The sequence below is a fragment of the Rissa tridactyla genome, chromosome 13 (assembly GCF_028500815.1).
Source record: "Rissa tridactyla isolate bRisTri1 chromosome 13, bRisTri1.patW.cur.20221130, whole genome shotgun sequence".
Classification (NCBI taxonomy): domain Eukaryota; kingdom Metazoa; phylum Chordata; class Aves; order Charadriiformes; family Laridae; genus Rissa; species Rissa tridactyla.
In genome coordinates, this window is record NC_071478.1 from 13620663 (window position 1) to 13633841 (window position 13179).

General features: G+C 48.0%; 1 protein-coding gene across 5 annotated transcripts in view; it reads right to left on the reverse strand.

Annotated features, from left to right (window-relative positions):
- Positions 1 to 13179, reverse strand: part of TBX5 (T-box transcription factor 5) — a 44027-nt gene that overhangs the window by 7580 nt on the left and 23268 nt on the right. For 4 of the 5 annotated variants that reach the window (XM_054220081.1, XM_054220079.1, XM_054220082.1 and 1 more), the window contains 2 exons: positions 13037 to 13128; positions 1642 to 1868 (listed from right to left, as the gene is read on the reverse strand). In XM_054220081.1, the coding sequence (XP_054076056.1) occupies positions 1642 to 1868; positions 13037 to 13128 (319 nt within the window). The remainder of the gene's footprint in view (positions 1 to 1641; positions 1869 to 13036; positions 13129 to 13179) is intronic. The other variant, XM_054220080.1, reaches the window with a different exon arrangement.

Genomic DNA, 13179 nt, shown 5'->3' on the forward strand with positions numbered 1-13179 from the left:
TGGTTAGTTTTCGCAAAGGGGAAGAGGAGCGGTGAAAGCTCAGCTCCCGGGGGCAAAGGAGCTCCGAGGACGGGTCGCAGGCTGGGGGACGCCAAGGATGAATGGGACCTGCCTTTCCATCGCCAACAGCGGGGCTTTGCAGCAACCCAGCTGCGTCCTAAAGCCTCGCCCACAGTCCCGCAACCAGCACGGGGGTAGCAAGGGCCACACAACCCACCTCTGACCTTAGGGGACGTTCTGGGAGTCCACTGCAACTCCTTATTCCCTGCCTTACGGCTAGCTCAAGGCTGGCATCTCCATTTCCAACCACGGCTTTGATCCACTCTGTAGAGCACGAGGGTCGCCTGGTCGGCTGGAGGGGCCAGAACACGTCGCCTCTGTTTCCCGCCATTTGGCTCAATCTCATGTCAGGAAAATATTACGATTTATCAATTAATTTTTTTTTTTGTTTTGCGCATATACCGGTACACCGCACACGCGCTCCTACAACGTTCAAGGGATTCGCCAAGGATGCGAGAGGGATTTCCACTGCCCTCCTGCCTCATCTGCCAGCGCTTCCCAGCATCCGCTACCTCAGACTGTGTGTCTACACCGCACATCCCAGTGCCCCGGGGGTTACGTTACTAAAAATAATGACATGTGGTTGACTGATAGGACCGTGCAGGGAAGCAGGAAGGGATCTGCCGCGGGGAGAGGCTACCGGGCTGGAGAAATTCTTGGTGCGCCCAAATGCCGTGGTACACGCTGACTCCTGTTAGCTTTTCCCATGCAATATAGACCAAATCCTGAGAAAAGGGAGCAAGGGTAGGCAGTAACCATGTCTTGTCCACCCCATAGGGTTGCATTCAGCCCTGGAAATACCCCATTTTCTTCTGAGTGTCTTGGGAGGAGATGATCTGAGGCTTTTACTGCCCGAGTCCTGCAAAAGTTTCTGCATCTAAGCATTCCCATTGCTTTGGGAGAGGAAGGGGGAGACTGCAAAGCGCTCGCTCCTGTCTGAGAACAATTATCCCATCGATGCCATGGGGCTCTTCACGCCAGGACGAGCTGAGCAGTCAGTGTAAAAACCCTCACAGTTTGATCCCTCAAGCTCTGTCAAAGCAGGTCAGTCGCACCAGAGGGGAACGAACATGGATATCATGATTTTCAATCCCACGCCCCGTTCATTAGACCGAGCATTTAAGTGGAATTGCTCTCTGCATACCGACAACTGTCTCCCAACTGAGACTCTTAGTTGAAAACTGTGCAAAATCCAAGCTGTCAAGGTATCTCCACTTGGAGATTAGCCCCGTCTGAGGGACTATGGAGACAGATAAGTCATCTTTATCTCTGGCACCAGCTATCTTGCTGAATGTGGATTCAACCTGGGTGGAAGGTACTGCCACCCCTCCAAACAGCTCGCTCCCAGCCCAGCAGCAGAGAGGAGGTTTTAGGCTAACACTGGTGAGATGTTTCCCGGCCCATCCTGGGGGAGCTGCCCCCCTCCAGCACACGTCCCTCATCCCTTGCTCGTCCTCGAGCACCACCGTAAAGCAGGCGGGGGCTGCCCAGCCTGTGGGCAAGGGGAAACGTCAGAAAACAAGGCTGAGAGTCAATGTTAGGAAAGGGAAAGCGCCGAGCGGGGAGCAGCCAAGGTCTGACCTTTTCTCTTGGTGCAGTGGTAGATCTGGCTGTGCTCCTGGGAGATCGGGTAGGGGTTGGCAGGCGGTAGCAGGTCCTGGGAGGTGCTGGATACCCCGTTCTCACACTGGTACTGGGAGCCCAGGTTGGAGGAGGCAGAAAGGACCCTGGTCTCGCCACTGAAGGGGCTGTGATTCGAGGACACTTTTTGTCTCACTGTGCTCCTGGGAACAACCGGGTACTCTTTACTAAAAGCAAAGAAAAAAAAAAAAAACACACACACACAAGGCAGAGAAGCAATCAATTAATAAATAGATCCGTGGATTAATAAATGAAGGCAGCACATTAGTGTCACGGTGTTTGTTTAGACTTTCAGGGAGAGAGAGACATTGCTCCCCGGAGACCGCAGCCCCGTCACACTTTATCCCTGCAGCACTCTTCTATTTCACTTTCCTTTTAGTATCTTTCCCTTTAGATTCGTGCATCTTCCACCACAACTGCTATTTTACACCCATACATAAAACAGATATATGCAGTTATAGCAAAATACACGAGAGTTATATTTACATATTATGATAGCATTTATAAATTATATACTAGTGATATTGTATATGTGGATGTGCGCAGGCACGTAAATAAAAACGTCCTTTCTGCCAAGCTGGCTTGGAGATGGATAAAATATTTAGGTCGACTTGTTCCCCTTGTGGTAGTTGTCCCCATTCCTTTTCCCCAGGGTCTGCCCCCCTGTCCTGGATGGGGGATCCCTGGACCAGAGAACAAAGCTCCACTCCGGAGCGCTCAGAAAAAGAGAAATAAATAAATCACCAAGACCTGATGCACGCCACAGCCGCACACCTCAGCAGAGCCAGGCTGGGAGGGCGAGCACTGATGGAAAGTCTGGTTTGTTCCCTTGCTCCGACATCAGGTTTGAAGCGAGGATGCTTTGCCAACACTGGCTGGAAATCCCCTCTCCTACAAGACCCTACAGTGTGTTTTGGAGACATTTCTCCAAGCAGCACGTCGGCAACATGGCTGGACAAGATTATTCCTGCTCTACACTGGGGAGAACTGAAGCTGAGCAGGGGGTCCCAGAGACTTCAGGCGAGGTGCAAGCCCATCCTGGGCTGTCTCCAAGACAACTGAGTGCTGCCTGAACCCAAGGACTTGCTAAAAATGCATAAAGATGAGGTAGCACCTCGCAAAGCGCAACCAGGCTCAAAGCAGCCACAAACCAAAGCCCAGATTTCAACACAAGCTTTCTTCTTTGAGGCTATAACCATTGGACAAAGCTGGCTTTGAGGTTATTCTACTCACCTGCCCAAAATCATTACGCTGGAGCAAGGACAGATCCTTAAATCCCATCAACCAGCTCACCTGGCCACTTCCACGTGGAGGAGGAGCACTGACTCTCCAAGTACGCCCCTTAGAGAGGACCTATCACTGTAGCAGCTCAGAACTTATTTACAAAATTTAACAATACCAATTATATAAACCTACTCACAGCAGGGAGCTTTCATCCAAACCACTGCTGTGGTGGCTGCCAGAAACATCAACTGAGCTGTAACAGAGGGGAAACTCACCCAAGAGCTCAAAACCAAATAAATGTGTCTCTCATTGTGCCACAGAAGCTTTCCAAACCCTGGGCACTGGTTTCTTGCCAAGCAGAGCCTATTCCAAAGGTGGGGTTTCTTCCCCTGGAAGCCCAGCAGCTCCTCCCCACAGGGCCAACAGGAGCATGGCTTTCCACCCACTTGGACTGGCTGACCAGGCAGTTTTCTCCCCAAACTGAAGTCCAGGCTGCGCACAAGGAAAAGAAAGAGAGATGGGCCAGGAGGAAGCAGAGACTTATCCCTCAGATACACAAGAGAGCAATGGATGCCAGGGTGCAAGGTGGGCTTCAGAGGACCTCTCTGCCTGTGGACACCCAGCACTAGCCTTTCCATCCTAGGAGATCTTGCCGGAGGGCAGCTTTGGTGGCTTTTCAGGAAGATCAAGAGTTATGGCCTTCAAACCTCCTGGGTTCTAGGGGGTCTCCCAGCCCTAGCAGGCCACAGTTCTGAGCTGCCTGCTCCTGCCACGCTCCACCTTCACAGAGGGATCCTTATGGAATCAGCATGACATCCCAAAGCTGTATCCCCATCATGTTTCCCTTCCAAGGAGACAAGCCACTGGTAGGTGACACACGGACCTTGCCCTTAGTTCTCCTCCCTAATGAGAGGCTGCTGGTTCCTTCTTCCCCAGCTCCAACACCACCAACCCCCCCAAGAAATGACAGAGCCTCTTCTTTTTTTCTCTCAGTGGGACACCGATGGGTTACAGTGGAGGAGAAGCGAGGACATACCATGACATAAAGCCACATCTTGTTCTCTGTGTCTCTTTCAGAGGATGTGGAGATGACCACTGCCGCAGTTTCTCCCTGCTTCGGTGAGGGGAGAATTGGATGTCTCTCTGGGAGTGTCATCCTCTCCCCGTTCACACAGGGGATTAGATCTGCATGGGGGTTTCTTACAGCAAATTCTCAGGGACCCCATCAACATCAGACCTTCACTGCACGGAGCACCACACAAACACTGAGAAGCCATCCCCATCCCAGACACTTCTCACTTAAATCTACACTTTCTCTGTCTCCATGGAGAGCTGAGAAGGGGCAAATTTAACACAATTGTTTTTTCTTGGTAAAAAAGAAATATTTCCTTTCCATAAAGGAGCCGCATGCCTGAAACAGCGACATTTTTACCCTGAAGTGCCAGCATAGGTGGCTTCAGGATCCCACACTCTTGTTGTGCACCGGGGACCAAATTCCTTTCAGACTGTATTTTCCCAGGGGACACGACAGCCTCCATGGCTGTAAGAGGGGACTGCGGTGCTCTGCGGGAGACACGGCAGGAACAGGGAGTCACGCTGGAGAGGGAACAGGTTTGGAGACACCAAGTTTCCAAACAGCAGTTCCCAGGAGGTCTCGCAATGACTTCTCTCCAGACTGAAATATTTCCATTTCAGTCAAAACATGTTGGGTGCTATTTTTGCCAAAAAATCCACTATTTGAGGAGGCAGAGGAAGGAAAGTATTTTCTAACTAAATATCTAAAATATTCTCTTTCTTTCACTTTGCCATTTTTCTAGACACAAAGGCGGTTATCTCTGTATTTTTACCTTTTTCTTCCTCATAGGAGCTGAGCGCTAATAAAGAGATATCTTTGGTACCTTGTAAAGCAACAGTCATCTTGAAACATTTATACTCTTTTCCTGAGCCCACTCAATACGCAGCGTGCACAGCTACCATTTTAGTTTGTCCTTCGGTCTTTAAAAATGTATCAGATTCTTTTTTCTTTTTAATTCGGTGCCTAAAAGTCACTATTGTCAAAATAGCTGGTTGTAATTCTGGGCCACCGTTTAATGGAACGAAAGGTTTTGTTCGCTGCTGGCACAAAATGACTGTCGCGCCCAGAAATTTTGCCGTCCAAAGAAATTGCAGCGAAGTAGGAAACGGGGGAAAAAAAAGCATTAAAGATTGACTTACACGGGCAATATAAGAAATTGTCCACACAGCAAGGAAGAGACTGTTGTTCCTGGGCCAGAATTTGAGTTAGTTTTACATCGGGATGTTAATGGGCTACATTTTTTTCACATTAAAAATTGTAAAATTAGAAGGAAAAAAAAAAAAAGTTGGTTGGGGAAAGAATTTACAAGGAAGGAAGCTGTCACTGGACTATTTAATGTCTATTGGAGGCTAATGATGAATATTCAGTTCCATAGTTGGTGTATTACGATAGCAGAGGGGGACGGGGAGGAAGGGGGGGGCCACATTTTGCAAGGTGCTGTACAGTCTCCGGGCTTCCAGCTGAAGGGCCACCTGGAGAGAATATTACTTTGACTTTCATTAGAGCTTGGGGGAAGAAATCAGGGATGAGGTCCAAGTCTACAGTGAAGGCACTTGGTCCTGAAGTCTGGACTCTGTTCTTAACTCCCACCTGGCCAGATGTTTCCCAGACCCGTAGGATCGGACACCAGCTCTGCATAACCGTTTCCTCATAGCACACGCATTCCTCTTTAGAATTCATCATATAACCCCAAACCTACAGAACAGGCCTTACAAGGGAATCCTTCCTGCATCTCCTGAGCACTTCCACCAAAATCAGACCTCTGCCAGGTGGAATTAGTAAACTCAGTCCCATTTTCGTATCTCATGACATTTTTCCCCCCCCCGGCCAAATCACGCCCTCACCATGAGCCCTTAGACCAAAAGTTCACATCTAGGAAAGGGTTCGAAGGACCAAATTCAAGAAGGTTTTGTAATCTCAGAGCTGGAAATCTTGTTGGCCTCTGCAAACTAATAAGAACTGTGGAAAAACAGTAAGTATAGATCTTTACAGAGCGGCATCCAGTCCACTTTCTTCCTTATCACTACATTGTAAGAGAGTGATAATTTTCAGGCTTGAAGTTTCCTAACATACCAGTAAATGCAAAACCTTGTTAAAAAAACCTCCAGAGATCCATGGTTTACGATCAGGAAGCTTCTGCATTGAAGCATCCATCCCCTACTGACCCTAAGCAAATTATTTTCAAAGATGCTTCTGATGTTTGTGCAGCAAAGCATTATACACTGCAACAAAGCATTATATACTGAGGCTCTCCAGAGCTGCTGTAGCTCATGGTAACAAGACTTCAAAAGACGTACTAAATGTCAGGTCCCAAGGATTATACTGGTACCTGTTCAAGGTCAAGATGAGGCATGATACCGAAGAGGATTTCCCCATGGGTAGCTGCTACCATGTTCTTGCAGCATCCTTTGAAGCCCCTGGGCTGGGCAGTGTCTAGATCTTGTTCCCAATGGCAATTCCTAGCCTAGAATCTGACCAAAGGTGGCCAAACACGGCGATTCCCTTCCATTCTTTCCACTATTCCAGGAGATTCTAACTCCTCCTCAGTGAGTCACTACAGAAGGACAAATGTCCCGTCAGTCCCGTCCCCTGCACCCACCCAGCACCCATGGATACAGTGGTGCAGCATCAGACCCCAGTTCCAGATGTGCAAACGCAACTCAGAAGCATTTGGCTTCTGAGCCACCAATTGTTGTCCTTCCTGCTGAGACTCCAGAGTTGGAAAGAAATGGAAGTCAGCCATAACAGACAGAGGAAGAGAAAAAAAGTGACTGGAATAAATATACAATCTCCCAGAAAAAAGAAAAAAAAAATAAAAAAAAATCCAGAAAACAATTTTCAATTGTCAAGGTGCATTCATTTCAGCTCATATCCAACATATTGAAATAAAGTTGAACCACCCTCAAGAGACTCTCTGGAGAGTTTGATGTGGATAAAATACTACTGGGTACTTCCTTCGCTCTTGCCTCAGATCAACTATGAGCTCTCTCTGCACGGGGACGGGACTGCAGGCCAGCCCCACAGAAAATAAAACGCTGGGCGGGATGTCTAGTGATACAAGTCAAACTGTCCACTGAGAAATAAGGGAGGCTGTTCACTGCAGTATGGCTCCGCCAACATCTCAAATGGTCTTGCCAGAATGTAAGGGTCCAATAAGGCTGCTTTGGGTACGCGCGTGGTACCTGAACAACCAGCACAGCCCAAAGAGATCACTGCAACAAACCTGAGAACCAGCAGCGAGAAGAACCAGCTAGAGATCCAGAGCTACCGTTATCAGGGAAATAAAAAGCTAGGTTCCCACAGACAAATACTGCTGTTCATGTTGGTGTAAGAGGAACACGAGGGGAGACGGAGAGTGGATGTTGGCCAATAGAGAGAGAGCGTCCGCATCCCTTCATGCTGGGCTGAGCTTCTACAGATTGGGTCCTCCTGGGTAGATCCCCCAAAGAAGGGGCAAGGGAGGAAACTGCAACTACCCTGTGTTTCTTGAGCTGATTTTCTCACTTTGAAAGAGCTGTGGATACCCTCCAGTGAAGTCTGTAGAGCCTTATTTTGGATTTCATTTGAATTCCATCAAATCCTATAGAACAAGGTTCAAGCATACTGTTTCCACTGGGGCTTTGACCAGGAAAGTTTCCTTGCGGATGTTTGCTGCAGGAAAGCATCATCTCTCCAACAGATGTTATAAGTCTCATGCTGCAAATGTTTCCGACAGCACGTGGCTCTTGGGACATTTCAGTGACAGAACATGGAAAACGAGAGTGGATGTAAAGATGCAATGGGAAGACGCAAGAAGTGCAAGGTCATTTGCAGTGGACCGAGACCTACTTGCACTGGTCAGACTGGTGCCTACCAGTCCAACATGACGTTAGCGTGACCAGGTAGACAACCCTTTTGGAGTCTAGAGGCTCATCCATTTATTCTACTGGCACCGCAAAATGCACCCTCTTCTCCATTATGCCAGCTCTGAATCATGGTACTGATTTTATGTCCTTTGTGTCTGGCCCAGTTTCTGTTCTCAGTTACACCAGGAAATCTTTGGAATAATTCCTTTGGAGCCAGGAAGACTACTGCGGATTAACGCCAAAGGCAGCAAACTATGGCTCATGATCTTTGACGGAGAAAACGTACACATAACGTCGAACTACGCTGCCACTCTTTGCTTTGTCGAGTAGATCTTTCTGGATCTTTGTCTCACGTTGAAAGGGCCCGGGATACTCATCAAGGGAACTAAGTGCCACCCTTTCACATAATCATCTTTCCTCTCAAAAGCTTTCTCAATAAGAAGCTTCAAGGACTAATTGCATTAATATGAATGAAGAGTAACTAGGGCCTGAGACTTCCAGAAGCTCTTCAGCACCCATAATAACCGCCGAAGACAATGGGAGTTGCAGACGATCAGCAAAAATTGGTTAAAGGGTTTAACAGCATTGCTCTTTTACAGTGCTCTAGCCCCAGACCCACAAACACTTCTCCCCCGCTGTCTGTTGGCAGTCACAGGTTTAAAAACATAAAAGCTATGACTTGCATGCAACGCCCCCGATCGCCCAATGGCTATGGTTTATTAACACAGCTCCGTTGACCCTCATGCATGGGGAATTTTAAGGGCAAAGTCCTACTCTGGCAACGGCGCTGCAGAGCTCATCCTGCCTCTGCATCAGCTTCACCCTCTGCGGGTTTCTGCTGCCTGTTTTGCTCTTGCTCTCCACACCAAATTCCCCTTGGCACAGGCAGGAGTTCTAACCGGAGACAAAAGGAATTTTCACAGCGCGGTGGGGCAAGAGATCTGAAAGGAATACTTTGCTTAACATTCCCAGCATCACAGCTACGTAATTTTTACCCGATCTATGTTTTTCAACTGTAGCATGACCACAGATGCAGTATAACTCGCATCCCGCTACATATTTTTCTCTAGCGTGTTTTCCTTTTTCTTTCGTTTTCTTTTTTTAATTTTCCTTTTTTTTTTTTTTAAAAATCAAGGAAATCACAAAGTTGATCTCATGCTCAGAAACCCGAAAACTTGAAAAAAAACCAAACAAGCAAACAAACAAACCCTGTTCTCCCAGAGTATTCATCCTATAAAGAAACTGCTAACAGGGTCCCGCGTGTCTCGGAAAAGAAAGGGTGTGGGGGGATAATGAATGTGTACCAGAAGTCTGTGTTCACTGGAATTTGGATCTCTCTGGAGCTCGTGGCTATTCTTTTTGAATTAAATCATCTCCTGCTGAAAGGCTTAATAACACTACTGAATGAAGCTTTCTACCTGGACAGACTTATTAACTTTTCTCCTGGGAAACAGGAGGAGGAAAAGCAACACGGAGGCCTTGGGAAGGAGAAAGCCAAAGAGAGGGATGGACTTGTAAAGACATCCCCATCCACCCCGCTGAGCTCCTGTCCCCAAGGCATTGCTGCTCTTGCCTGGCCAGAGCACGCAGAGATGGAGGCAAAGTCCTTGACGAGGCACCCAAGACCTACTCTGAGCTCACTCTTGGCACTGGAAGTTGCCTTTCTTCCTTACTTCATCTTCCTTCCTCTCAGGCCCTACTGTCTGCCAGGGGTAGGTGCTCAACAGATGAATCATCAGGCCAAGACTCCACCAGCACCTTCACCGCACTGCAAGACCTGCTTCTGAAGCAAGTGAGACAATTTTGGACCCAGCAAACTGGTGTCCCTCCCATCCTCTGACAGCCAAAGGTGCAAGGAGATCACCAGAGCTGGCCAAATGGCAACTCTTTCTATGAGGATGGACTTCATCTAGCTGTTTAAAAGCTCTAAGCAAATCATTCAGACCCCTCAGGTGAGACAGACAGAGGGAGGGCTCCTCACCCACCCTGTGATCCACAGGGTGCGCTCTCAAAGGAAAGCAGCATTGCTCTCTGAACGTGCCCATCACATGCTTTGCAAAGAGGAAGCCTAGACACCGGCCCAGCCTGGGGACGCTTCTTCTAGACGGCATCTTCAACCACCACACACCTACTCCCATCCGATCCAAGCCCCACGCAACACATTAGGACCCGAAGTTTTAGGTCTTGACCAGGGCTCAGGCCTCCAAGACTGCTCCGAGAGGTAGGGAATGAGCAGAGGGACACGCTTTGGCCAGCTTTCCCCAAAAATGGGATGCCACAAGGCAACTGACGCACCCAGATGGGTCAGCCCTGCCTCTCAACCTCATCTGCTGGGGTTTCCTTCTCATAGAATTATAGAATGGTTCGGGGTTGGAAGGGACCTTAAAGATCATCTAGTTCCAACCCACGTGCCCTGGGCAGGGACACCACTGCTTTCAGCTAGGAGATGCCCCTCTGCAATAACCCAATGCAAGGAATTAAGATTTGGGATTTAAATAAAGAAAACATGGAGGTGCCGAGGCTTTCCGCAGCATGAAAAATTCATTCCCACCATGACTTTACCCTTTAATGAGATGATCAGTGACCTGATGAATGTCAGGTCACCGGTTTCCGGTACAAAAGGCCGCGTGCTGTTTTGAAAAAGCGTGGTTGTTGGGGTTTTTTTGGGTTTTTTGGGTTTTTTTCCAGCTACTTGTTTTCCTATAACGAAGAAATGGCACTAAAAATAAGTCCCCCCCCGTCTTCTCCAAGGATACAAATCAACATCGCTCCACTAAAGCCAAGGTAGACATACCTATACCTGCCAGCTGGGGAGCGGGTCCATCACTGGGAAACAACTTCGCTACATACGCGCGCGCACACACACATTCATCTATTAAAGTATGCCTCATATATATTTAATTATATTTTAATATATATTTATATACGAAACCTATATGAACCCACAAAGGCAGGTCATACTCCTCTAACGTACTCAATCCTGAATGGTTCTTTATCTTACACATACAATCTAATTTTTATATCTGTAATTTATTTTATATATGTTTTCATATATTTATATATATAATTTTGTATATATTCCGATATATATAAAAAACCACAAATTTGTCTAATTTTCAACCTTGAATGGGCCTTTATTTTGCTATAATAATCTTATCCTGCGCTCCCTTAAAAAAAAAAAAATAAAAAAATGCCATCTTTGTAAAGGTAACACAGTCATTTCTATGCTATCTGTACAGAGGATAAGTTATTAAGGAAGTGAGCATCACAAATTATCCTGTAAAGTCGACGCGGGGGATTTTTAACCCTTTCAATCCTGCCAGGCCTGGGCGGGTGTATTTATATATTCCGAGCGTTTCTGTTCACTGTATCATCGACGATGACCGCAGGCCCGCGTAAAAATGCCAAGCAATTTTTAGCACCAGGCTCAGCATGGCTGGATGCCACGCTCTTCATATGGCATCAAGCCCTTCTAATAGCCCTCACTGTTTCACCTCCTCCCTCCCGCCCCGAAAAAAAAAAAAAAACCACGATGAATGTAAACCTTCAAATCTTTCCATTGACCGTAATGAAAGGGTAGTTTAGCTGCAAAAATATGCGGGGTGGGGGTGGGGGGACATGACATCGTTACTCAAGTTCCAGTAGAGGTTGGGAGGCTGGCACGGGAGGGAGGAGAGGAGGAAGAGGGGGGGAGAAGCTATTTCAAGTGGTAGTGCACCCATAAATAAATAAATATTGACTTCTTATGCCAGGATCTGGGCTGTCGTTGGAAAGGGCAGGCAGGCAGGGAACACAGGGCACATTCAGCCGACCACAGAGATGATTTAGATCGCGAGAAGTGTTATATATATATATATTTATATAATATATATTTATTTATATTTATTTATTGGCTTTTCTGGGTCTGAGCCTGGAAACAGTTTGCACGCGGGGGTACGTTTGCCCATTTGAGCAGGGTTACGGGGTTGAGGGTTTGCAGCGTTACGGGCGTTATTTGTTGCCTGTCAGTGCGACTGGTGTGGCTACGGAGAGCCACGCTCAGGTCACCAACTACGGCAACCAGAAGAGGCTTCTGCATCTGCACTCCAGCCTGCAGTGACCACCTACAGCCGGCTCCCGGGTGGGTTGTGGAGAGAGCCCTCCTGGTAGAGGGTCACAACGCAGGTCCCTACAGCCCTCCCCAGAGAAGCAGCTCTGCTGGTCCCGGAGAAGAAGGGATTTGAGTCACTCCTGCCCTCCTAGATGGAAAAATGCTCTATTGAGAGTCTACATCTGTCTTAGGCATAATCATGGGTATGGCACTGTTCCTGCAAAACATTTGCACCAGGAAGCGACTTGACACATGGACGAAGTTCCAAGTGAAGTGAAAGGCATGAAGTTAATTACCGGCAGGACCTGACATTTAGAAAAGGACTTTAAACAGGATTCTTTTAAACAGGATTTAGGCTTGATTTTCAGCTTAAGTACTTACATCCAAAACTCGGATTCAAAAAGACCTCTTCAGCCCCCTGGCCCTGGAGATCCCAACACTTTCTAATACCTTCCTTCTTCAACCTGAAGCCTATGTTCCTGCTCTGCACATCCAGAACCGACCAGGCAAACACTCCCCTCCTGCCAAAGACCCCCAAAAAGCCAGAAACCAGCACAAGGTAGGTCTCCACACCAAGATCTCCAGAGGCATCTGGAGCATCCTTAACAAACCTGCTCCCAGAACAGGGCTGAGATCTTTGTCTTTAAAGCACTGCCACCTGGGGCAAAAACATCACCCAAGAGCTCTGCCGCGGTGGCCTGATGACCAGACCTCCTCAGAGCTAGTCCAAGTCTCTTGTTGCTTCAAACAACTTGAAGCCCACATGCCACCGCAGGGACATCCGTTTAGCACAAAGCTAGGGGTTGTTCTGGACAGGGACACGCCAGAAAGAAATACAAGGTCCCTGAGGCCAAGAGGACAACCCGCAGGTGAGATCCTGCCCCTGTAACCCAGCATTCACCTCAGGGTGGGAAGTCCTGGATTTTGGCCCCACGTCCTGGTGGTATTTCAACAGCTTGACGTAAAATGCACAAGCAGATGCCAGAGAAGGGACTGCCACCAAGCCCTGGTTTAGCTCAAGCCAGAAGCGACATGCAAAGAAAAGCCCAGGCAGGTCTGGGGAGGGGCTGAGAGGGTCCCCACGACGGAGGCACACGTTACCTCTGCATCCTGGACATCCTGTGGAGCTCCATGTCATCGCTGCCCCGGAAACCTTTCGCGAAGGGGTTGTTCTCAATCTTTAACTGGGTGATCTGAAAGGGAGGAAACGCAAACGGGTTCATCGCAAGTCCAAGGCATGGCCT